The sequence below is a fragment of the Salvelinus fontinalis genome, chromosome 15, assembly GCF_029448725.1.
Source record: "Salvelinus fontinalis isolate EN_2023a chromosome 15, ASM2944872v1, whole genome shotgun sequence".
Classification (NCBI taxonomy): Eukaryota; Metazoa; Chordata; class Actinopteri; order Salmoniformes; family Salmonidae; genus Salvelinus; species Salvelinus fontinalis.
The window spans coordinates 862,245-889,010 of NC_074679.1; the positions used below are offsets into that span (position 1 = coordinate 862,245).

The 26,766-nt window shown below is 32.9% G+C and overlaps 1 protein-coding gene across 3 annotated transcripts in view; it reads right to left on the reverse strand.

Moving 5' to 3' along the window:
* Positions 1–26,766, reverse strand: part of slc4a11 (solute carrier family 4 member 11) — a 195,683-nt gene that overhangs the window by 55,970 nt on the left and 112,947 nt on the right. For all 3 annotated transcript variants that reach the window (XM_055862413.1, XM_055862414.1, XM_055862415.1), the window contains exons 10-11: positions 25,000–25,132; positions 22,931–23,004 (exon numbers count right to left, since the gene is read on the reverse strand). In XM_055862413.1, the coding sequence (XP_055718388.1) occupies positions 22,931–23,004; positions 25,000–25,132 (207 nt within the window). The remainder of the gene's footprint in view (positions 1–22,930; positions 23,005–24,999; positions 25,133–26,766) is intronic.

Here is a 26,766-nt window from a genome sequence, read left to right on the forward strand (position 1 = left end):
CTGTATGGTATATAGTAATCTGAATGGTCTGTATGGTATATAGTAATCTGAATGGTCTGTATGGTATATAGTAATCTGAATGGTCTGTATGGTATATAGTAATCTGTATGGTCTGTATGGTATATAGTAATCTGAATGGTCTGTATGGTATATAGTAATCTGTATGGTCTGTATGGTATATAGTAATCTGAATGGTCTGTATGGTATATAGTAATCTGAATGGTCTGTATGGTATATAGTAATCTGAATGGTCTGTATGGTATATAGTAATCTGAATGGTCTGTATGGTATATAGTAATCTGTATGGTCTGTATGGTATATAGTCATCTGAATGGTCTGTATGGTATATAGTCATCTGAATGGTCTGTATGGTATATAGTAATCTGAATGGTCTGTATGGTATATAGTAATCTGAATGGTCTGTATGGTATATAGTAATCTGAATGGTCTGTATGGTATATAGTAATCTGAATGGTCTGTATGGTATATAGTAATCTGAATGGTCTGTATGGTATATAGTAATCTGTATGGTCTGTATGGTATATAGTAATCTGTATGGTATATAGTAATCTGAATGGTCTGTATGGTATATAGTAATCTGTATGGTATATAGTAATCTGAATGGTCTGTATGGTATATAGTAATCTGTATGGTATATAGTAATCTGAATGGTCTGTATGGTATATAGTAATCTGTATGGTATATAGTAATCTGAATGGTCTGTATGGTATATAGTAATCTGTATGGTATATAGTAATCTGAATGGTCTGTATGGTATATAGTAATCTGAATGGTCTGTATGGTATATAGTAATCTGAATGGTCTGTATGGTATATAGTAATCTGTATGGTATATAGTAATCTGAATGGTCTGTATGGTATATAGTAATCTGTATGGTATATAGTAATCTGAATGGTCTGTATGGTATATAGTAATCTGAATGGTCTGTATGGTATATAGTAATCTGAATGGTATATAGTAATCTGTATGGTCTGTATGGTATATAGTAATCTGAATGGTATATAGTAATCTGTATGGTCTGTATGGTATATAGTAATCTGAATGGTCTGTATGGTATATAGTAATCTGTATGGTATATAGTAATCTGAATGGTCTGTATGGTATATAGTAATCTGTATGGTATATAGTAATCTGAATGGTCTGTATGGTATATAGTAATCTGTATGGTATATAGTAATCTGAATGGTCTGTATGGTATATAGTAATCTGAATGGTATATAGTAATCTGAATGGTCTGTATGGTATATAGTAATCTGTATGGTATATAGTAATCTGAATGGTCTGTATGGTATATAGTAATCTGAATGGTCTGTATGGTATATAGTAATCTGAATGGTCTGTATGGTATATAGTAATCTGTATGGTATTTAGTAATCTGTATGGTCTGTATGGTATATAGTAATCTGAATGGTCTGAATGGTATATAGTAATCTGTATGGTCTGTATGGTATATAGTAATCTGTATGGTATATAGTAATCTGTATGGTCTGTATGGTATATAGTAATCTGAATGGTCTGTATGGTATATAGTAATCTGTATGGTAAGTATGGTATATAGTAATCTGAATGGTCTGTATGGTATATAGTAATCTGAATGGTCTGAATGGTATATAGTAATCTGAATGGTCTGTATGGTATATAGTAATCTGAATGGTCTGTATGGTATATAGTAATCTGAATGGTCTGTATGGTATATAGTAATCTGAATGGTCTGTATGGTATATAGTAATCTGAATGGTCTGTATGGTATATAGTAATCTGAATGGTCTGTATGGTATATAGTAATCTGAATGGTCTGTATGGTATATAGTAATCTGAATGGTATATAGTAATCTGAATGGTCTGTATGGTATATAGTAATCTGAATGGTCTGTATGGTATATAGTAATCTGTATGGTCTGTATGGTATATAGTAATCTGAATGGTATATAGTAATCTGTATGGTCTGTATGGTATATAGTAATCTGAATGGTATATAGTAATCTGTATGGTCTGTATGGTATATAGTAATCTGAATGGTCTGTATGGTATATAGTAATCTGTATGGTATATAGTAATCTGAATGGTCTGTATGGTATATAGTAATCTGTATGGTATATAGTAATCTGAATGGTCTGTATGGTATATAGTAATCTGTATGGTATATAGTAATCTGAATGGTCTGTATGGTATATAGTAATCTGAATGGTATATAGTAATCTGAATGGTCTGTATGGTATATAGTAATCTGTATGGTATATAGTAATCTGAATGGTCTGTATGGTATATAGTAATCTGAATGGTCTGTATGGTATATAGTAATCTGAATGGTCTGTATGGTATATAGTAATCTGTATGGTATTTAGTAATCTGTATGGTCTGTATGGTATATAGTAATCTGAATGGTCTGAATGGTATATAGTAATCTGTATGGTCTGTATGGTATATAGTAATCTGTATGGTATATAGTAATCTGTATGGTCTGTATGGTATATAGTAATCTGAATGGTCTGTATGGTATATAGTAATCTGTATGGTAAGTATGGTATATAGTAATCTGAATGGTCTGTATGGTATATAGTAATCTGAATGGTCTGAATGGTATATAGTAATCTGAATGGTCTGTATGGTATATAGTAATCTGAATGGTCTGTATGGTATATAGTAATCTGAATGGTCTGTATGGTATATAGTAATCTGAATGGTCTGTATGGTATATAGTAATCTGAATGGTCTGTATGGTATATAGTAATCTGAATGGTCTGTATGGTATATAGTAATCTGAATGGTCTGTATGGTATATAGTAATCTGAATGGTCTGTATGGTATATAGTAATCTGAATGGTATATAGTAATCTGAATGGTCTGTATGGTATATAGTAATCTGAATGGTCTGTATGGTATATAGTAATCTGTATGGTCTGTATGGTATATAGTAATCTGAATGGTATATAGTAATCTGAATGGTCTGTATGGTATATAGTAATCTGTATGGTCTGAATGGTATATAGTAATCTGTATGGTATATAGTAATCTGTATGGTATATAGTAATCTGAATGGTCTGTATGGTATATAGTAATCTGAATGGTCTGTATGGTATATAGTAATCTGTATGGTATATAGTAATCTGAATGGTCTGTATGGTATATAGTAATCTGTATGGTATATAGTAATCTGAATGGTCTGTATGGTATATAGTAATCTGAATGGTCTGTATGGTATATAGTAATCTGAATGGTATATAGTAATCTGTATGGTCTGTATGGTATATAGTAATCTGAATGGTATATAGTAATCTGTATGGTCTGTATGGTATATAGTAATCTGTATGGTATATAGTAATCTGAATGGTCTGTATGGTATATAGTAATCTGAATGGTATATAGTAATCTGAATGGTCTGTATGGTATATAGTAATCTGTATGGTATATAGTAATCTGAATGGTCTGTATGGTATATAGTAATCTGAGTGGTCTGTATGGTATATAGTAATCTGAATGGTCTGTATGGTATATAGTAATCTGAATGGTCTGTATGGTATATAGTAATCTGTATGGTATATAGTAATCTGAATGGTCTGTATGGTATATAGTAATCTGAATGGTCTGTATGGTATATAGTAATCTGAATGGTCTGTATGGTATATAGTAATCTGAATGGTATATAGTAATCTGAATGGTCTGTATGGTATATAGTAATCTGTATGGTATATAGTAATCTGAATGGTCTGTATGGTATATAGTAATCTGAATGGTCTGTATGGTATATAGTAATCTGAATGGTCTGTATGGTATATAGTAATCTGAATAGTCTGTATGGTATATAGTAATCTGTATGATCTGTATGGTATATAGTAATCTGAATGGTATATAGTAATCTGAATGGTCTGTATGGTATATAGTAATCTGAATGTATATAGTAATCTGTATGGTATATAGTAATCTGTATGGTCTGTATGGTATATAGTAATCTGTATGGTATATAGTAATCTGTATGGTCTGTATGGTATATAGTAATCTGAATGGTCTGTATGGTATATAGTAATCTGAATGGTCTGTATGGTATATAGTAATCTGAATGGTATATAGTAATCTGAATGGTCTGTATGGTATATAGTAATCTGTGATGGTATATAGTAATCTGTATGGTCTGTATGGTATATAGTAATCTGAATGGTCTGTATGGTATATAGTAATCTGAATGGTCTGTATGGTATATAGTAATCTGAATGGTCTGTATGGTATATAGTAATCTGAATGGTCTGTATGGTATATAGTAATCTGAATGGTCTGTATGGTATATAGTAATCTGAATGGTCTGTATGGTATATAGTAATCTGTATGGTATATAGTAATCTGTATGGTATATAGTAATCTGTATGGTATATAGTAATCTGTATGGTATATAGTAATCTGAATGGTCTGTATGGTATATAGTAATCTGTATGGTCTGTATGGTATATAGTAATCTGAATGGTCTGTATGGTATATAGTAATCTGAATGGTCTGTATGGTATATAGTAATCTGAATGGTATATAGTAATCTGAATGGTCTGTATGGTATATAGTAATCTGAATGGTATATAGTAATCTGTATGGTCTGTATGGTATATAGTAATCTGAATGGTCTGTATGGTATATAGTAATCTGAATGGTCTGTATGGTATATAGTAATCTGAATGGTCTGTATGGTATATAGTAATCTGAATGGTCTGTATGGTATATAGTAATCTGTATGGTCTGTATGGTATATAGTAATCTGAATGGTCTGTATGGTATATAGTAATCTGAATGGTCTGTATGGTATATAGTAATCTGAATGGTCTGTATGGTATATAGTAATCTGAATGGTCTGATGGTATATAGTAATCTGAATGTCTGTATGGTATATAGTAATCTGTATGGTCTGTATGGTATATAGTAATCTGTATGGTCTGTATGGTATATAGTAATCTGTACGGTCTGTATGGTATATAGTAATCTGAATGGTCTGTATGGTATATAGTAATCTGTATGGTATATAGTAATCTGAATGGTCTGTATGGTATATAGTAATCTGTATGGTATATAGTAATCTGAATGGTCTGTATGGTATATAGTAATCTGTATGGTATATAGTAATCTGAATGGTCTGTATGGTATATAGTAATCTGAATGGTATATAGTAATCTGAATGGTCTGTATGGTATATAGTAATCTGTATGGTATATAGTAATCTGAATGGTCTGTATGGTATATAGTAATCTGAATGGTCTGTATGGTATATAGTAATCTGAATGGTCTGTATGGTATATAGTAATCTGTATGGTATATAGTAATCTGTATGGTCTGTATGGTATATAGTAATCTGAATGGTCTGAATGGTATATAGTAATCTGTATGGTCTGTATGGTATATAGTAATCTGTATGGTATATAGTAATCTGTATGGTCTGTATGGTATATAGTAATCTGAATGGTCTGTATGGTATATAGTAATCTGTATGGTATGTATGGTATATAGTAATCTGAATGGTCTGTATGGTATATAGTAATCTGAATGGTCTGTATGGTATATAGTAATCTGAATGGTCTGTATGGTATATAGTAATCTGAATGGTCTGTATGGTATATAGTAATCTGAATGGTCTGTATGGTATATAGTAATCTGAATGGTCTGTATGGTATATAGTAATCTGAATGGTCTGTATGGTATATAGTAATCTGAATGGTCTGTATGGTATATAGTAATCTGAATGGTCTGTATGGTATATAGTAATCTGAATGGTCTGTATGGTATATAGTAATCTGAATGGTATATAGTAATCTGAATGGTCTGTATGGTATATAGTAATCTGAATGGTCTGTATGGTATATAGTAATCTGTATGGTCTGTATGGTATATAGTAATCTGAATGGTATATAGTAATCTGAATGGTCTGTATGGTATATAGTAATCTGTATGGTCTGTATGGTATATAGTAATCTGTATGGTATATAGTAATCTGTATGGTATATAGTAATCTGAATGGTCTGTATGGTATATAGTAATCTGAATGGTCTGTATGGTATATAGTAATCTGTATGGTATATAGTAATCTGAATGGTCTGTATGGTATATAGTAATCTGTATGGTATATAGTAATCTGAATGGTCTGTATGGTATATAGTAATCTGAATGGTCTGTATGGTATATAGTAATCTGAATGGTATATAGTAATCTGTATGGTCTGTATGGTATATAGTAATCTGAATGGTATATAGTAATCTGTATGGTCTGTATGGTATATAGTAATCTGTATGGTATATAGTAATCTGAATGGTCTGTATGGTATATAGTAATCTGAATGGTATATAGTAATCTGAATGGTCTGTATGGTATATAGTAATCTGTATGGTATATAGTAATCTGAATGGTCTGTATGGTATATAGTAATCTGAATGGTCTGTATGGTATATAGTAATCTGAATGGTCTGTATGGTATATAGTAATCTGAATGGTCTGTATGGTATATAGTAATCTGTATGGTATATAGTAATCTGAATGGTCTGTATGGTATATAGTAATCTGAATGGTCTGTATGGTATATAGTAATCTGAATGGTCTGTATGGTATATAGTAATCTGAATGGTATATAGTAATCTGAATGGTCTGTATGGTATATAGTAATCTGAGTGGTCTGTATGGTATATAGTAATCTGTATGGTATATAGTAATCTGTATGGTATATAGTAATCTGTATGGTATATAGTAATCTGAATGGTCTGTATGGTATATAGTAATCTGTATGGTATATAGTAATCTGAATGGTCTGTATGGTATATAGTAATCTGAGTGGTCTGTATGGTATATAGTAATCTGTATGGTATATAGTAATCTGAGTGGTCTGTATGGTATATAGTAATCTGTATGGTATATAGTAATCTGAATGGTCTGTATGGTATATAGTAATCTGTATGGTATATAGTAATCTGAATGGTCTGTATGGTATATAGTAATCTGAATGGTCTGTATGGTATATAGTAATCTGAATGGTCTGTATGGTATATAGTAATCTGAATGGTCTGTATGGTATATAGTAATCTGTATGGTCTGTATGGTATATAGTAATCTGAATGGTATATAGTAATCTGAATGGTCTGTATGGTATATAGTAATCTGAATGTATATAGTAATCTGTATGGTATATAGTAATCTGTATGGTCTGTATGGTATATAGTAATCTGTATGGTATATAGTAATCTGTATGGTCTGTATGGTATATAGTAATCTGAATGGTCTGTATGGTATATAGTAATCTGAATGGTCTGTATGGTATATAGTAATCTGAATGGTATATAGTAATCTGAATGGTCTGTATGGTATATAGTAATCTGTGATGGTATATAGTAATCTGAATGGTCTGTATGGTATATAGTAATCTGAATGGTCTGTATGGTATATAGTAATCTGAATGGTCTGTATGGTATATAGTAATCTGAATGGTCTGTATGGTATATAGTAATCTGAATGGTCTGTATGGTATATAGTAATCTGAATGGTCTGTATGGTATATAGTAATCTGAATGGTCTGTATGGTATATAGTAATCTGTATGGTATATAGTAATCTGTATGGTATATAGTAATCTGTATGGTATATAGTAATCTGTATGGTATATAGTAATCTGAATGGTCTGTATGGTATATAGTAATCTGAATGGTCTGTATGGTATATAGTAATCTGAATGGTCTGTATGGTATATAGTAATCTGAATGGTCTGTATGGTATATAGTAATCTGTATGGTATATAGTAATCTGAATGGTCTGTATGGTATATAGTAATCTGATATGGTATATAGTAATCTGAATGGTCTGTATGGTATATAGTAATCTGAATGGTCTGTATGGTATATAGTAATCTGAATGGTCTGTATGGTATATAGTAATCTGAATGGTCTGTATGGTATATAGTAATCTGAATGGTCTGTATGGTATATAGTAATCTGAATGGTCTGTATGGTATATAGTAATCTGAATGGTCTGTATGGTATATAGTAATCTGAATGGTCTGTATGGTATATAGTAATCTGAATGGTCTGTATGGTATATAGTAATCTGAATGGTCTGTATGGTATATAGTAATCTGAATGGTCTGTATGGTATATAGTAATCTGAATGGTCTGTATGGTATATAGTAATCTGAATGGTCTGTATGGTATATAGTAATCTGAATGGTCTGTATGGTATATAGTAATCTGAATGGTCTGTATGGTATATAGTAATCTGAATGGTCTGTATGGTATATAGTAATCTGAATGGTCTGTATGGTATATAGTAATCTGAATGGTATATAGTAATCTGAATGGTCTGTATGGTATATAGTAATCTGAATGGTCTGTATGGTATATAGTAATCTGTATGGTCTGTATGGTATATAGTAATCTGAATGGTATATAGTAATCTGTATGGTCTGTATGGTATATAGTAATCTGAATGGTATATAGTAATCTGTATGGTCTGTATGGTATATAGTAATCTGAATGGTCTGTATGGTATATAGTAATCTGTATGGTATATAGTAATCTGAATGGTCTGTATGGTATATAGTAATCTGTATGGTATATAGTAATCTGAATGGTCTGTATGGTATATAGTAATCTGTATGGTATATAGTAATCTGAATGGTCTGTATGGTATATAGTAATCTGAATGGTATATAGTAATCTGAATGGTCTGTATGGTATATAGTAATCTGTATGGTATATAGTAATCTGAATGGTCTGTATGGTATATAGTAATCTGAATGGTCTGTATGGTATATAGTAATCTGAATGGTCTGTATGGTATATAGTAATCTGTATGGTATTTAGTAATCTGTATGGTCTGTATGGTATATAGTAATCTGAATGGTCTGAATGGTATATAGTAATCTGTATGGTCTGTATGGTATATAGTAATCTGTATGGTATATAGTAATCTGTATGGTCTGTATGGTATATAGTAATCTGAATGGTCTGTATGGTATATAGTAATCTGTATGGTAAGTATGGTATATAGTAATCTGAATGGTCTGTATGGTATATAGTAATCTGAATGGTCTGAATGGTATATAGTAATCTGAATGGTCTGTATGGTATATAGTAATCTGAATGGTCTGTATGGTATATAGTAATCTGAATGGTCTGTATGGTATATAGTAATCTGAATGGTCTGTATGGTATATAGTAATCTGAATGGTCTGTATGGTATATAGTAATCTGAATGGTCTGTATGGTATATAGTAATCTGAATGGTCTGTATGGTATATAGTAATCTGAATGGTCTGTATGGTATATAGTAATCTGAATGGTATATAGTAATCTGAATGGTCTGTATGGTATATAGTAATCTGAATGGTCTGTATGGTATATAGTAATCTGTATGGTCTGTATGGTATATAGTAATCTGAATGGTATATAGTAATCTGAATGGTCTGTATGGTATATAGTAATCTGTATGGTCTGAATGGTATATAGTAATCTGTATGGTATATAGTAATCTGTATGGTATATAGTAATCTGAATGGTCTGTATGGTATATAGTAATCTGAATGGTCTGTATGGTATATAGTAATCTGTATGGTATATAGTAATCTGAATGGTCTGTATGGTATATAGTAATCTGTATGGTATATAGTAATCTGAATGGTCTGTATGGTATATAGTAATCTGAATGGTCTGTATGGTATATAGTAATCTGAATGGTATATAGTAATCTGTATGGTCTGTATGGTATATAGTAATCTGAATGGTATATAGTAATCTGTATGGTCTGTATGGTATATAGTAATCTGTATGGTATATAGTAATCTGAATGGTCTGTATGGTATATAGTAATCTGAATGGTATATAGTAATCTGAATGGTCTGTATGGTATATAGTAATCTGTATGGTATATAGTAATCTGAATGGTCTGTATGGTATATAGTAATCTGAGTGGTCTGTATGGTATATAGTAATCTGAATGGTCTGTATGGTATATAGTAATCTGAATGGTCTGTATGGTATATAGTAATCTGTATGGTATATAGTAATCTGAATGGTCTGTATGGTATATAGTAATCTGAATGGTCTGTATGGTATATAGTAATCTGAATGGTCTGTATGGTATATAGTAATCTGATATGGTATATAGTAATCTGAATGGTCTGTATGGTATATAGTAATCTGTATGGTATATAGTAATCTGAATGGTCTGTATGGTATATAGTAATCTGAATGGTCTGTATGGTATATAGTAATCTGAATGGTCTGTATGGTATATAGTAATCTGAATGTCTGTATGGTATATAGTAATCTGTATGGTCTGTATGGTATATAGTAATCTGAATGGTATATAGTAATCTGAATGGTCTGTATGGTATATAGTAATCTGAATGTATATAGTAATCTGTATGGTATATAGTAATCTGTATGGTCTGAATGGTATATAGTAATCTGTATGGTATATAGTAATCTGTATGGTCTGTATGGTATATAGTAATCTGAATGGTCTGTATGGTATATAGTAATCTGAATGGTCTGTATGGTATATAGTAATCTGAATGGTATATAGTAATCTGAATGGTCTGTATGGTATATAGTAATCTGTGTGGTATATAGTAATCTGTATGGTCTGTATGGTATATAGTAATCTGAATGGTCTGTATGGTATATAGTAATCTGAATGGTCTGTATGGTATATAGTAATCTGAATGGTCTGTATGGTATATAGTAATCTGAATGGTCTGTATGGTATATAGTAATCTGAATGGTCTGTATGGTATATAGTAATCTGAATGGTCTGTATGGTATATAGTAATCTGTATGGTATATAGTAATCTGTATGGTATATAGTAATCTGTATGGTATATAGTAATCTGTATGGTATATAGTAATCTGAATGGTCTGTATGGTATATAGTAATCTGTATGGTCTGTATGGTATATAGTAATCTGAATGGTCTGTATGGTATATAGTAATCTGAATGGTCTGTATGGTATATAGTAATCTGAATGGTATATAGTAATCTGAATGGTCTGTATGGTATATAGTAATCTGAATGGTATATAGTAATCTGTATGGTCTGTATGGTATATAGTAATCTGAATGGTCTGTATGGTATATAGTAATCTGAATGGTCTGTATGGTATATAGTAATCTGAATGGTCTGTATGGTATATAGTAATCTGAATGGTCTGTATGGTATATAGTAATCTGTATGGTCTGTATGGTATATAGTAATCTGAATGGTCTGTATGGTATATAGTAATCTGAATGGTCTGTATGGTATATAGTAATCTGAATGGTCTGTATGGTATATAGTAATCTGAATGGTCTGAATGGTATATAGTAATCTGAATGTCTGTATGGTATATAGTAATCTGTATGGTCTGTATGGTATATAGTAATCTGTATGGTCTGTATGGTATATAGTAATCTGTATGGTCTGTATGGTATATAGTAATCTGAATGGTCTGTATGGTATATAGTAATCTGTATGGTATATAGTAATCTGAATGGTCTGTATGGTATATAGTAATCTGTATGGTATATAGTAATCTGAATGGTCTGTATGGTATATAGTAATCTGTATGGTATATAGTAATCTGAATGGTCTGTATGGTATATAGTAATCTGAATGGTATATAGTAATCTGAATGGTCTGTATGGTATATAGTAATCTGTATGGTATATAGTAATCTGAATGGTCTGTATGGTATATAGTAATCTGAATGGTCTGTATGGTATATAGTAATCTGAATGGTCTGTATGGTATATAGTAATCTGTATGGTATTTAGTAATCTGTATGGTCTGTATGGTATATAGTAATCTGAATGGTCTGAATGGTATATAGTAATCTGTATGGTCTGTATGGTATATAGTAATCTGTATGGTATATAGTAATCTGTATGGTCTGTATGGTATATAGTAATCTGAATGGTCTGTATGGTATATAGTAATCTGTATGGTAAGTATGGTATATAGTAATCTGAATGGTCTGTATGGTATATAGTAATCTGAATGGTCTGAATGGTATATAGTAATCTGAATGGTCTGTATGGTATATAGTAATCTGAATGGTCTGTATGGTATATAGTAATCTGAATGGTCTGTATGGTATATAGTAATCTGAATGGTCTGTATGGTATATAGTAATCTGAATGGTCTGTATGGTATATAGTAATCTGAATGGTCTGTATGGTATATAGTAATCTGAATGGTCTGTATGGTATATAGTAATCTGAATGGTCTGTATGGTATATAGTAATCTGAATGGTATATAGTAATCTGAATGGTCTGTATGGTATATAGTAATCTGAATGGTCTGTATGGTATATAGTAATCTGTATGGTCTGTATGGTATATAGTAATCTGAATGGTATATAGTAATCTGAATGGTCTGTATGGTATATAGTAATCTGTATGGTCTGAATGGTATATAGTAATCTGTATGGTATATAGTAATCTGTATGGTATATAGTAATCTGAATGGTCTGTATGGTATATAGTAATCTGAATGGTCTGTATGGTATATAGTAATCTGTATGGTATATAGTAATCTGAATGGTCTGTATGGTATATAGTAATCTGTATGGTATATAGTAATCTGAATGGTCTGTATGGTATATAGTAATCTGAATGGTCTGTATGGTATATAGTAATCTGAATGGTATATAGTAATCTGTATGGTCTGTATGGTATATAGTAATCTGAATGGTATATAGTAATCTGTATGGTCTGTATGGTATATAGTAATCTGTATGGTATATAGTAATCTGAATGGTCTGTATGGTATATAGTAATCTGAATGGTATATAGTAATCTGAATGGTCTGTATGGTATATAGTAATCTGTATGGTATATAGTAATCTGAATGGTCTGTATGGTATATAGTAATCTGATGGTCTGTATGGTATATAGTAATCTGAATGGTCTGTATGGTATATAGTAATCTGAATGGTCTGTATGGTATATAGTAATCTGTATGGTATATAGTAATCTGAATGGTCTGTATGGTATATAGTAATCTGAATGGTCTGTATGGTATATAGTAATCTGAATGGTCTGTATGGTATATAGTAATCTGAATGGTATATAGTAATCTGAATGGTCTGTATGGTATATAGTAATCTGAGTGGTCTGTATGGTATATAGTAATCTGTATGGTATATAGTAATCTGTATGGTATATAGTAATCTGTATGGTATATAGTAATCTGAATGGTCTGTATGGTATATAGTAATCTGTATGGTATATAGTAATCTGAATGGTCTGTATGGTATATAGTAATCTGAGTGGTCTGTATGGTATATAGTAATCTGTATGGTATATAGTAATCTGAGTGGTCTGTATGGTATATAGTAATCTGTATGGTATATAGTAATCTGAATGGTCTGTATGGTATATAGTAATCTGTATGGTATATAGTAATCTGAATGGTCTGTATGGTATATAGTAATCTGAATGGTCTGTATGGTATATAGTAATCTGAATGGTCTGTATGGTATATAGTAATCTGAATAGTCTGTATGGTATATAGTAATCTGTATGATCTGTATGGTATATAGTAATCTGAATGGTATATAGTAATCTGAATGGTCTGTATGGTATATAGTAATCTGAATGTATATAGTAATCTGTATGGTATATAGTAATCTGTATGGTCTGAATGGTATATAGTAATCTGTATGGTATATAGTAATCTGTATGGTCTGTATGGTATATAGTAATCTGAATGGTCTGTATGGTATATAGTAATCTGAATGGTCTGTATGGTATATAGTAATCTGAATGGTATATAGTAATCTGAATGGTCTGTATGGTATATAGTAATCTGTGTGGTATATAGTAATCTGTATGGTCTGTATGGTATATAGTAATCTGAATGGTCTGTATGGTATATAGTAATCTGAATGGTCTGTATGGTATATAGTAATCTGAATGGTCTGTATGGTATATAGTAATCTGAATGGTCTGTATGGTATATAGTAATCTGAATGGTCTGTATGGTATATAGTAATCTGAATGGTCTGTATGGTATATAGTAATCTGTATGGTATATAGTAATCTGTATGGTATATAGTAATCTGTATGGTATATAGTAATCTGTATGGTATATAGTAATCTGAATGGTCTGTATGGTATATAGTAATCTGTATGGTCTGTATGGTATATAGTAATCTGAATGGTCTGTATGGTATATAGTAATCTGAATGGTCTGTATGGTATATAGTAATCTGAATGGTATATAGTAATCTGAATGGTCTGTATGGTATATAGTAATCTGAATGGTATATAGTAATCTGTATGGTCTGTATGGTATATAGTAATCTGAATGGTCTGTATGGTATATAGTAATCTGAATGGTCTGTATGGTATATAGTAATCTGAATGGTCTGTATGGTATATAGTAATCTGAATGGTCTGTATGGTATATAGTAATCTGTATGGTCTGTATGGTATATAGTAATCTGAATGGTCTGTATGGTATATAGTAATCTGAATGGTCTGTATGGTATATAGTAATCTGAATGGTCTGTATGGTATATAGTAATCTGAATGGTCTGAATGGTATATAGTAATCTGAATAGTCTGTATGGTATATAGTAATCTGTATGGTCTGTATGGTATATAGTAATCTGTATGGTCTGTATGGTATATAGTAATCTGTACGGTCTGTATGGTATATAGTAATCTGAATGGTCTGTATGGTATATAGTAATCTGTATGGTATATAGTAATCTGAATGGTCTGTATGGTATATAGTAATCTGTATGGTATATAGTAATCTGAATGGTCTGTATGGTATATAGTAATCTGTATGGTATATAGTAATCTGAATGGTCTGTATGGTATATAGTAATCTGAATGGTATATAGTAATCTGAATGGTCTGTATGGTATATAGTAATCTGTATGGTATATAGTAATCTGAATGGTCTGTATGGTATATAGTAATCTGAATGGTCTGTATGGTATATAGTAATCTGAATGGTCTGTATGGTATATAGTAATCTGTATGGTATTTAGTAATCTGTATGGTCTGTATGGTATATAGTAATCTGAATGGTCTGAATGGTATATAGTAATCTGTATGGTCTGTATGGTATATAGTAATCTGTATGGTATATAGTAATCTGTATGGTCTGTATGGTATATAGTAATCTGAATGGTCTGTATGGTATATAGTAATCTGTATGGTAAGTATGGTATATAGTAATCTGAATGGTCTGTATGGTATATAGTAATCTGAATGGTCTGAATGGTATATAGTAATCTGAATGGTCTGTATGGTATATAGTAATCTGAATGGTCTGTATGGTATATAGTAATCTGAATGGTCTGTATGGTATATAGTAATCTGAATGGTCTGTATGGTATATAGTAATCTGAATGGTCTGTATGGTATATAGTAATCTGAATGGTCTGTATGGTATATAGTAATCTGAATGGTCTGTATGGTATATAGTAATCTGAATGGTCTGTATGGTATATAGTAATCTGAATGGTCTGTATGGTATATAGTAATCTGAATGGTATATAGTAATCTGAATGGTCTGTATGGTATATAGTAATCTGAATGGTCTGTATGGTATATAGTAATCTGTATGGTCTGTATGGTATATAGTAATCTGAATGGTATATAGTAATCTGAATGGTCTGTATGGTATATAGTAATCTGTATGGTCTGAATGGTATATAGTAATCTGTATGGTATATAGTAATCTGTATGGTATATAGTAATCTGTATGGTATATAGTAATCTGTATGGTATATAGTAATCTGTATGGTATATAGTAATCTGTATGGTATATAGTAATCTGTATGGTATATAGTAATCTGTATGGTATATAGTAATCTGAATGGTCTGAATGGTATATAGTAATCTGTATGGTCTGTATGGTATATAGTAATCTGAATGGTCTGTATGGTATATAGTAATCTGAATGGTCTGTATGGTATATAGTAATCTGAATGGTCTGAATGGTATATAGTAATCTGAATGGTCTGTATGGTATATAGTAATCTGAATGGTCTGTATGGTATATAGTAATCTGAATGGTATATAGTAATCTGAATGGTCTGTATGGTATATAGTAATCTGAATGGTCTGTATGGTATATAGTAATCTGTATGGTCTGTATGGTATATAGTAATCTGTATGGTCTGTATGGTATATAGTAATCTGAATGGTATATAGTAATCTGAATGGTCTGTATGGTATATAGTAATCTGTATGGTATATAGTAATCTGTATGGTATATAGTAATCTGAATGGTCTGTATGGTATATAGTAATCTGTATGGTATATAGTAATCTGAATGGTCTGTATGGTATATAGTAATCTGAATGGTATATAGTAATCCGAATGGTCTGTATGGTATATAGTAATCTGTATGGTCTGTATGGTATATAGTAATCTGTATGGTATATAGTAATCTGTATGGTATATAGTAATCTGAATGGTATATAGTAATCTGTATGGTCTGTATGGTATATAGTAATCTGAATGGTCTGTATGGTATATAGTAATCTGTATGGTATATAGTAATCTGTATGGTATATAGTAATCTGAATGGTATATAGTAATCTGAATGGTCTGTATGGTTTATAGTAATCTGAATGGTCTGTATGGTATATAGTAATCTGAATGGTCTGTATGGTATATAGTAATCTGAATGGTCTGTATGGTATATAGTAATCTGTATGGTATATAGTAATCTGAATGGTCTGTATGGTATATAGTAATCTGAATGGTATATAGTAATCTCAATGGTCTGTATGGTATATAGTAATCTGTATGGTATATAGTAATCTGAATGCTCTGTATGGTATATAGTAATCTGTATGGTATATAGTAATCTGAATGGTCTGTATGGTATATAGTAATCTGTATGGTATATAGTAATCTGAATGGTCTGTATGGTATATAGTAATCTGAATGGTATATAGTAATCTGAATGGTCTGTATGGTATATAGTAATCTGTATGGTCTGTATGGTATATAGTAATCTGAATGGTATATAGTAATCTGTATGGTCTGTATGGTATATAGTATTCTGTATGGTATATAGTAATCTGAATGGTCTGTATGGTATATAGTAATCTGTATGGTCTGTATGGTATATAGTAATCTGAATGGTCTGTATGGTATATAGTAATCTGAATGGTATATAGTAATCTGAATGGTATATAGTAATCTGTATGGTATATAGTAATGTGAATGGTCTGTATGGTATATAGTAATCTGTATGGTATATAGTAATCTGAATGGTCTGTATGGTATATAGTAATCTGAGTGGTCTGTATGGTATATAGTAATCTGAATGGTATATAGTAATCTGAATGGTATATAGTAATCTGAATGGTCTGTATGGTATATAGTAATCTGTATGGTCTGTATGGTATATAGTAATCTGTATGGTATATAGTAATCTGTATGGTATATAGTAATCTGAATGGTATATAGTAATCTGTATGGTCTGTATGGTATATAGTAATCTGTATGGTATATAGTAATCTGAATGGTATATAGTAATCTGTATGGTCTGTATGGTATATAGTAATCTGTATGGTCTGTATGGTATATAGTAATCTGTATGGTATATAGTAATCTGAATGGTATATAGTAATCTGAATGGTCTGTATGGTATATAGTAATCTGTATGGTCTGTATGGTATATAGTAATCTGTATGGTATATAGTAATCTGTATGGTATATAGTAATCTGAATGGTATATAGTAATCTGTATGGTCTGTATGGTATATAGTAATCTGTATGGTCTGTATGGTATATAGTAATCTGTATGGTATATAGTAATCTGTATGGTATATAGTAATCTGTATGGTATATAGTAATCTGAATGGTATATAGTAATCTGAATGGTCTGTATGGTATATAGTAATCTGTATGGTCTGTATGGTATATAGTAATCTGTATGGTATATAGTAATCTGTATGGTATATAGTAATCTGAATGGTATATAGTAATCTGTATGGTCTGTATGGTATATAGTAATCTGTATGGTATATAGTAATCTGAATGGTATATAGTAATCTGTATGGTCTGTATGGTATATAGTAATCTGAATGGTCTGTATGGTATATAGTAATCTGTATGGTCTGTATGGTATATAGTAATCTGTATGGTATATAGTAATCTGAATGGTATATAGTAATCTGTATGGTCTGTATGGTATATAGTAATCTGTATGGTCTGTATGGTATATAGTAATCTGAATGGTCTGTATGGTATATAGTAATCTGTATGGTCTGTATGGTATATAGTAATCTGTATGGTATATAGTAATCTGAATGGTATATAGTAATCTGTATGGTCTGTATGGTATATAGTAATCTGTATGGTCTGTATGGTATATAGTAATCTGTATGGTATATAGTAATCTGAATGGTATATAGTAATCTGAATGGTCTGTATGGTATATAGTAATCTGTATGGTCTGTATGGTATATAGTAATCTGTATGGTATATAGTAATCTGTATGGTATATAGTAATCTGAATGGTATATAGTAATCTGTATGGTCTGTATGGTATATAGTAATCTGTATGGTCTGTATGGTATATAGTAATCTGTATGGTATATAGTAATCTGTATGGTATATAGTAATCTGTATGGTATATAGTAATCTGAATGGTATATAGTAATCTGAATGGTCTGTATGGTATATAGTAATCTGTATGGTCTGTATGGTATATAGTAATCTGTATGGTATATAGTAATCTGTATGGTATATAGTAATCTGAATGGTATATAGTAATCTGTATGGTCTGTATGGTATATAGTAATCTGAATGGTCTGTATGGTATATAGTAATCTGTATGGTATATAGTAATCTGTATGGTATATAGTAATCTGAATGGTATATAGTAATCTGTATGGTCTGTATGGTATATAGTAATCTGTATGGTCTGTATGGTATATAGTAATCTGTATGGTATATAGTAATCTGAATGGTATATAGTAATCTGTATGGTCTGTATGGTATATAGTAATCTGTATGGTATATAGTAATCTGAATGGTATATAGTAATCTGAATGGTCTGTATGGTATATAGTAATCTGTATGGTCTGTATGGTATATAGTAATCTGTATGGTATATAGTAATCTGTATGGTATATACTAATCTGAATGGTATATAGTAATCTGTATGGTCTGTATGGTATATAGTAATCTGTATGGTCTGTATGGTATATAGTAATCTGTATGGTATATAGTAATCTGTATGGTATATAGTAATCTGTATGGTATATAGTAATCTGAATGGTATATAGTAATCTGAATGGTCTGTATGGTATATAGTAATCTGTATGGTCTGTATGGTATATAGTAATCTGTATGGTATATAGTAATCTGTATGGTATATAGTAATCTGAATGGTATATAGTAATCTGTATGGTCTGTATGGTATATAGTAATCTGTATGGTATATAGTAATCTGAATGGTATATAGTAATCTGTATGGTCTGTATGGTATATAGTAATCTGAATGGTCTGTATGGTATATAGTAATCTGTATGGTCTGTATGGTATATAGTAATCTGTATGGTATATAGTAATCTGTATGGTATATAGTAATCTGTATGGTCTGTATGGTATATAGTAATCTGTATGGTCTGTATGGTATATAGTAATCTGAATGGTCTGTATGGTATATAGTAATCTGTATGGTCTGTATGGTATATAGTAATCTGTATGGTATATAGTAATCTGAATGGTATATAGTAATCTGTATGGTCTGTATGGTATATAGTAATCTGTATGGTCTGTATGGTATATAGTAATCTGTATGGTATATAGTAATCTGAATGGTATATAGTAATCTGAATGGTCTGTATGGTATATAGTAATCTGTATGGTCTGTATGGTATATAGTAATCTGTATGGTATATAGTAATCTGTATGGTATATAGTAATCTGAATGGTATATAGTAATCTGTATGGTCTGTATGGTATATAGTAATCTGTATGGTCTGTATGGTATATAGTAATCTGTATGGTATATAGTAATCTGTATGGTATATAGTAATCTGTATGGTATATAGTAATCTGAATGGTATATAGTAATCTGAATGGTCTGTATGGTATATAGTAATCTGTATGGTCTGTATGGTATATAGTAATCTGTATGGTATATAGTAATCTGTATGGTATATAGTAATCTGAATGGTATATAGTAATCTGTATGGTCTGTATGGTATATAGTAATCTGTATGGTATATAGTAATCTGAATGGTATATAGTAATCTGTATGGTCTGTATGGTATATAGTAATCTGAATGGTCTGTATGGTATATAGTAATCTGTATGGTCTGTATGGTATATAGTAATCTGTATGGTATATAGTAATCTGAATGGTATATAGTAATCTGTATGGTCTGTATGGTATATAGTAATCTGTATGGTCTGTATGGTATATAGTAATCTGAATGGTCTGTATGGTATATAGTAATCTGTATGGTCTGTATGGTATATAGTAATCTGTATGGTATATAGTAATCTGAATGGTATATAGTAATCTGTATGGTCTGTATGGTATATAGTAATCTGTATGGTCTGTATGGTATATAGTAATCTGTATGGTCTGTATGGTATATAGTAATCTGTATGGTATATAGTAATCTGAATGGTCTGTATGGTATATAGTAATCTGTATGGTATATAGTAATCTGTATGGTATATAGTAATCTGAATGGTCTGAATGGTATATAGTAATCTGTATGGTATATAGTAATCTGTATGGTCTGTATGGTATATAGTAATCTGAATGGTCTGTATGGTATATAGTAATCTGAATGGTCTGTATGGTATATAGTAATCTGTATGGTATATAGTAATCTGAATGGTATATAGTAATCTGAATGGTCTGAATGGTATATAGTAATCTGAATGGTCTGTATGGTATATAGTAATCTGAATGGTCTGTATGGTATATAGTAATCTGAATGGTCTGTATGGTATATAGTAATCTGAATGGTCTGTATGGTATATAGTAATCTGTATGGTATATAGTAATCTGAATGGTATATAGTAATCTGTATGGTCTGTATGGTATATAGTAATCTGTATGGTCTGTATGGTATATAGTAATCTGTATGGTATATAGTAATCTGAATGGTATATAGTAATCTGAATGGTCTGTATGGTATATAGTAATCTGTATGGTCTGTATGGTATATAGTAATCTGTATGGTATATAGTAATCTGTATGGTATATAGTAATCTGAATGGTATATAGTAATCTGTATGGTCTGTATGGTATATAGTAATCTGTATGGTCTGTATGGTATATAGTAATCTGTATGGTATATAGTAATCTGTATGGTATATAGTAATCTGTATGGTATATAGTAATCTGAATGGTATATAGTAATCTGAATGGTCTGTATGGTATATAGTAATCTGTATGGTCTGTATGGTATATAGTAATCTGTATGGTATATAGTAATCTGTATGGTATATAGTAATCTGAATGGTATATAGTAATCTGTATGGTCTGTATGGTATATAGTAATCTGTATGGTATATAGTAATCTGAATGGTATATAGTAATCTGTATGGTCTGTATGGTATATAGTAATCTGAATGGTCTGTATGGTATATAGTAATCTGTATGGTCTGTATGGTATATAGTAATCTGTATGGTATATAGTAATCTGAATGGTATATAGTAATCTGTATGGTCTGTATGGTATATAGTAATCTGTATGGTCTGTATGGTATATAGTAATCTGAATGGTCTGTATGGTATATAGTAATCTGTATGGTCTGTATGGTATATAGTAATCTGTATGGTATATAGTAATCTGAATGGTATATAGTAATCTGTATGGTCTGTATGGTATATAGTAATCTGTATGGTCTGTATGGTATATAGTAATCTGTATGGTCTGTATGGTATATAGTAATCTGTATGGTATATAGTAATCTGAATGGTCTGTATGGTATATAGTAATCTGTATGGTATATAGTAATCTGTATGGTATATAGTAATCTGAATGGTCTGAATGGTATATAGTAATCTGTATGGTATATAGTAATCTGTATGGTCTGTATGGTATATAGTAATCTGTATGGTCTGTATGGTATATAGTAATCTGAATGGTCTGTATGGTATATAGTAATCTGAATGGTCTGTATGGTATATAGTAATCTGAATGGTCTGTATGGTATATAGTAATCTGAATGGTCTGTATGGTATATAGTAATCTGAATGGTCTGTATGGTATATAGTAATCTGAATGGTCTGTATGGTATATAGTAATCTGTATGGTATATAGTAATCTGAATGGTATATAGTAATCTGAATGGTCTGAATGGTATATAGTAATCTGAATGGTCTGTATGGTATATAGTAATCTGAATGGTATATAGTAATCTGTATGGTATATAGTAATCTGAATGGTCTGTATGGTATATAGTAATCTGAATGGTCTGTATGGTATATAGTAATCTGAATGGTCTGTATGGTATATAGTAATCTGAATGGTCTGTATGGTATATAGTAATCTGTATGGTGTATAGTAATCTGAATGGTATATAGTAATCTGAATGGTCTGTATGGTATATAGTAATCTGAATGGTCTGTATGGTATATAGTAATCTGTATGGTATATAGTAATCTGAATGGTCTGAATGGTATATAGTAATCTGAATGGTCTGTATGGTATATAGTAATCTGAATGGTCTGTATGGTATATAGTAATCTGTATGGTATATAGTAATCTGTATGGTATATAGTAATCTGTATGGTATATAGTAATCTGTATGGTATATAGTAATCTGTATTGTATATAGTAATCTGTATGGTATATAGTAATCTGTATGGTATATAGTAATCTGTATGGTATATAGTAATTTTGAATATTCTGTATGGTATATGTTCTGTATGGTCTGTAAGACCTAAATTGAGTTGTCCTCCTCCTTACTTTTGACGGTTCCCTTCAGAGCGTCCGCCACGAAGGCTATAGAGATGAACAGAGCTATGACCTCCTCTGTTGACCTGGCAGACGACAACAACAACAAGAGCAACAACAATAAACAAGGCCCACAGTAAACATGTCGTCCCCCCCACCAACGATGCAGCACTTCCCTTGGGCCAATTGAGATATCACATTTGACTAACACATTCCAGTTAATTACTATAGCTCCCGACTTGGGCCTATCAGTGTCATTTTGTAAATGTCGGATCTCTATGGCAAGATGCATCATTCCACCAAGTTTTGTCAAAATCGGTCCAGTGCTGTCTGAGTGACTAACGTACGAACAAAGACACATCCACAGTCCCCCAACGACTACACAAACATCAGTGAAATGATGGTTCCCCATGTCTATGATATCGGTGACCTTTAAAACAGCTTCATGACATTGTAGATGTTACTGTACATTATACCATGGCTGTCACACCCTGACCTCAGAGAGCCTTTTATTTCTCTATTTGGTTAGGTCAGGGTGTGGATTAGGGTGGGCATTCTAGTTTTTTTTTCGTTTCTATGTTGGCCTGGTATGGTTTCCAATCAGAGGCAGCTGTCTATCGTTGTCTCTGATTGGGGATCATATTTAGGCAGCCATTTTCCCACCTGTTGTTTGTGGGATCTTGTTTTTGTGTAGCTGCCTGTGAGCACTCCATTTACTTCACGTTTCGTTTGTTTCCGTATTTGTTTTGGTGAGTTTCATTTATTAAAACATGTGGAACCTTACAGACGCTGCGCCTTGGTCCATTTATTCCAACGATCGTGACAATGGCATTGTTGAATACGTGTTTCTGATTGGCTTGAAGGCCATTCTAGAGCGTGCATTGTTTAAGGAATAAGGCCAGAGGGGTGTGGTATATGACCAATCTACCACGGCTAAGTCTGTTCTTCGCACGACGCAGAGTGGATACAGCCTTTAGACGTGGTATATTGGCCATATACCACAACCCCCCAAGGTGCCTTATTGCTGTTATAAACTGGTTACCGACGTCATTAGAGCAGTAAAAATATATGTTTTGTAATACCCGTGGTATACGGTCTCATATACCACGGCTGTCAGCCAATCAGCATTCAGGGCTTAAACCACTCAGTTTATATTTCCTTATAACACACAGTATATCAGCACGGTAGAATTCAATGGCCATAGTTCATTCTATAACACACAGTATATCAGCACGGTAGAATTCAATGGCCATAGTTCCTTCTATAACACACAGTATATGTCACGCCCCGACCTTAGAGCATTTTATGTCTCTATTTTGGGTTTGGTCAGGGTGTGATTTGGGTGAGCATTCTATGTTGTATTTTCTATGTTTTTGTATTTCTTTGTTTTTGGCCGGGTGTGGTTCTCAATCAGGGACAGCTGTCTATCGTTGTCTCTGATTGGGAACCATACTTAGGTAGCCCTTTTCCCTCCTTTCTGTGTGTGGGAAGTTGACTTGTGTTTGTGGCATATAGCCATCGTGAGCTTCACGGTTGTTTTGTTGGTGTCCTTTTCTGTAATAAAAGGCTAATGTACACTCACCACGCTGCGCTTTGGTCCTCTTCATTCGACGGCCGTGACACTATATCAGCACGGTAGAATTCAATGGCCATAGTTCTAACATGTTCTATGTTTGAGCTGCTTTTTGAAAGCAGAAGTTGAGCTGAAAACATTATTGGCGTTGAGGTTTTAGATTTTAATAATACCGAGCTGGTGGTTTAATTACCTAAACCAGCAATTCTGTTTGGTTACCACAGAAACGACTGTAGCTTTCCACTAAACTCTCAGTGGATGTTTAACACGTCTAGCTTCCTACGTGGTAAATTGTAGACATGGTATGAAGGGGATAATCAACTCGGGGCTCTATGCGTTCTCTGGAAAATAATGCAACTCAGTGGAAGGGTAGTTACACTCTGCTAGCACGTCGTGGAACACACCATGTCATTCTTTATTTTCCATGGAACTCATAGCCCCTCGTTGATTACTTACTGAAGGTCATATATGAACAGGAATACAGTATGATATTCAGTACATAGAGTACCTTTTGAACAGCTTCATGAGCAGGGAGACGTTGAAGATGCCTCCCAGGATGAGGAAGAGGGAGTTCCAGAGACCGATGCAGGCGTAGAACGCTGTAAAGTCCAAGTCATAGTCATCACAGAGACCACGGATCACTGTAGACAGACAGAGAATTATATTTCTTAATGATCAGGGAGAGAGAAGACTTTATTAGTCAACACAAGACAGAAATATGTCTTCTGTTGTACCCAAACCCTGTGATATACACACATTAGTTGAAGAGAGTAAAGGGCAGCTGTAGTGCAACACCCAATGAGAAGTTTAAGGGTGAAAGTTGATGGTTCAAGCAGGTGCTGGCCATCTTCCCTAACCTTGATAGACAGTTTCTGGCAACGCATCAGTGCTCTCGCTTACGTTGCTCCACGGTCGAGGATATCCAAGACCATGACCTTGAGACTACTGCTGCCCCCGTGGGTGGCCAGCCCCCGTGGGTAGCCAGCCCCCGTGGGTAGCCAGCCCCCGTGGGTAGCCAGCCCCCGTGGGTGGCCAGCCCCCGTGGGTGGCCAACCCCCGTGGGTAGCCAGCCCCCGTGGGTAGCCAGCCCCCGTGGGTAGCCAGCCCCCGTGGATAGCCAGCCCCCGTGGGTAGCCAGCCCCCGTGGGTAGCCAGCCCCCATGGGTAGCCAGCCCCCGTGGATAGCCAGCCCCCGTGGGTAGCCAGCCCCCGTGGGTAGCCAGCCCCCGTGGGTAGCCAGCCCCCGTGGGTAGCCAGCCAGGAAAGTGAAGGGATGTGAAGACAGTGGTAGGACTACCGTAGGATTCAACTAGCCGTGAGACCAAACCCCAGGCTCAGCTACAGACATGTCTGACGGTGCCAGACAAATATCACTCTAGTGTTACCAACATTATACAGCAACAAAACCTGGTGACTTCCTTTAAACAGCAAAACAACCAGCACCAAATCATGGGTTTCCTGTTTAACCACCATGGGTTTCCTGTTTAACCACCATGGGTTTCCTGTTTAACCACCATGGGTTTCCTGTTTAACCACCATGGGTTTCCTGTTTAACCACCATGGGTTTCCTCAGACAAACAACTGTTTAACCTCCAGACAATCTCAGGATAATAGTCTTACACACTGTTACGTTCCCCAGTTTCTGTGTTCTGTTTTGTATTTGAGTGTGTGTTTCAGGAGATGGCTTCCTGAAGTACTCCCCAACCAGCTGATTGGTCAACCCCAGGCTAATTGGTGATTGGAGCTGACCCCGCCCCCTCGTCAAGAAGCAGCTGACTCTAATCACCATTGCCACCTGAAGATAAAAGCCAGTGTTCTGCCCAAGAGAGTAGAAGATTGAGATTGAGAGGAGAGAGAGGAGTAGAGATTTGGAGTAGAGATTTGGAGATTGAGAGAGAAAAATTAGATTGTGATATAGTGTTGGTTGTGTATCAGAAAGTGTGGTATGTACTGTTGTTGTTGGTAGCAGTTTTGCTATGTCCTGTGTTTGTGAAATCGTTAATAATTACTCTGTTTCATTTGTTCCCAGGGGGGAAGGAGAAGGCACTTTGGGAGTGCTTAGGCAAGAGGCCCGAGGGCATACATATACCCGTAGTATATTTACTGTCTAGGCACACTAGGTAAGACCTGGGCGGACCACACCCTGTATTTTGGTTAGGGCACCAGACGGTGCTAAGTTAGGTAAGTTAAGTGGGTAGGCAGGTTAGATAGGAGAGGGGGAACTTTGATATTTACTTTCTTTGCTTTGGTTCCGTCCAGCCCCTTTTCCCCATAT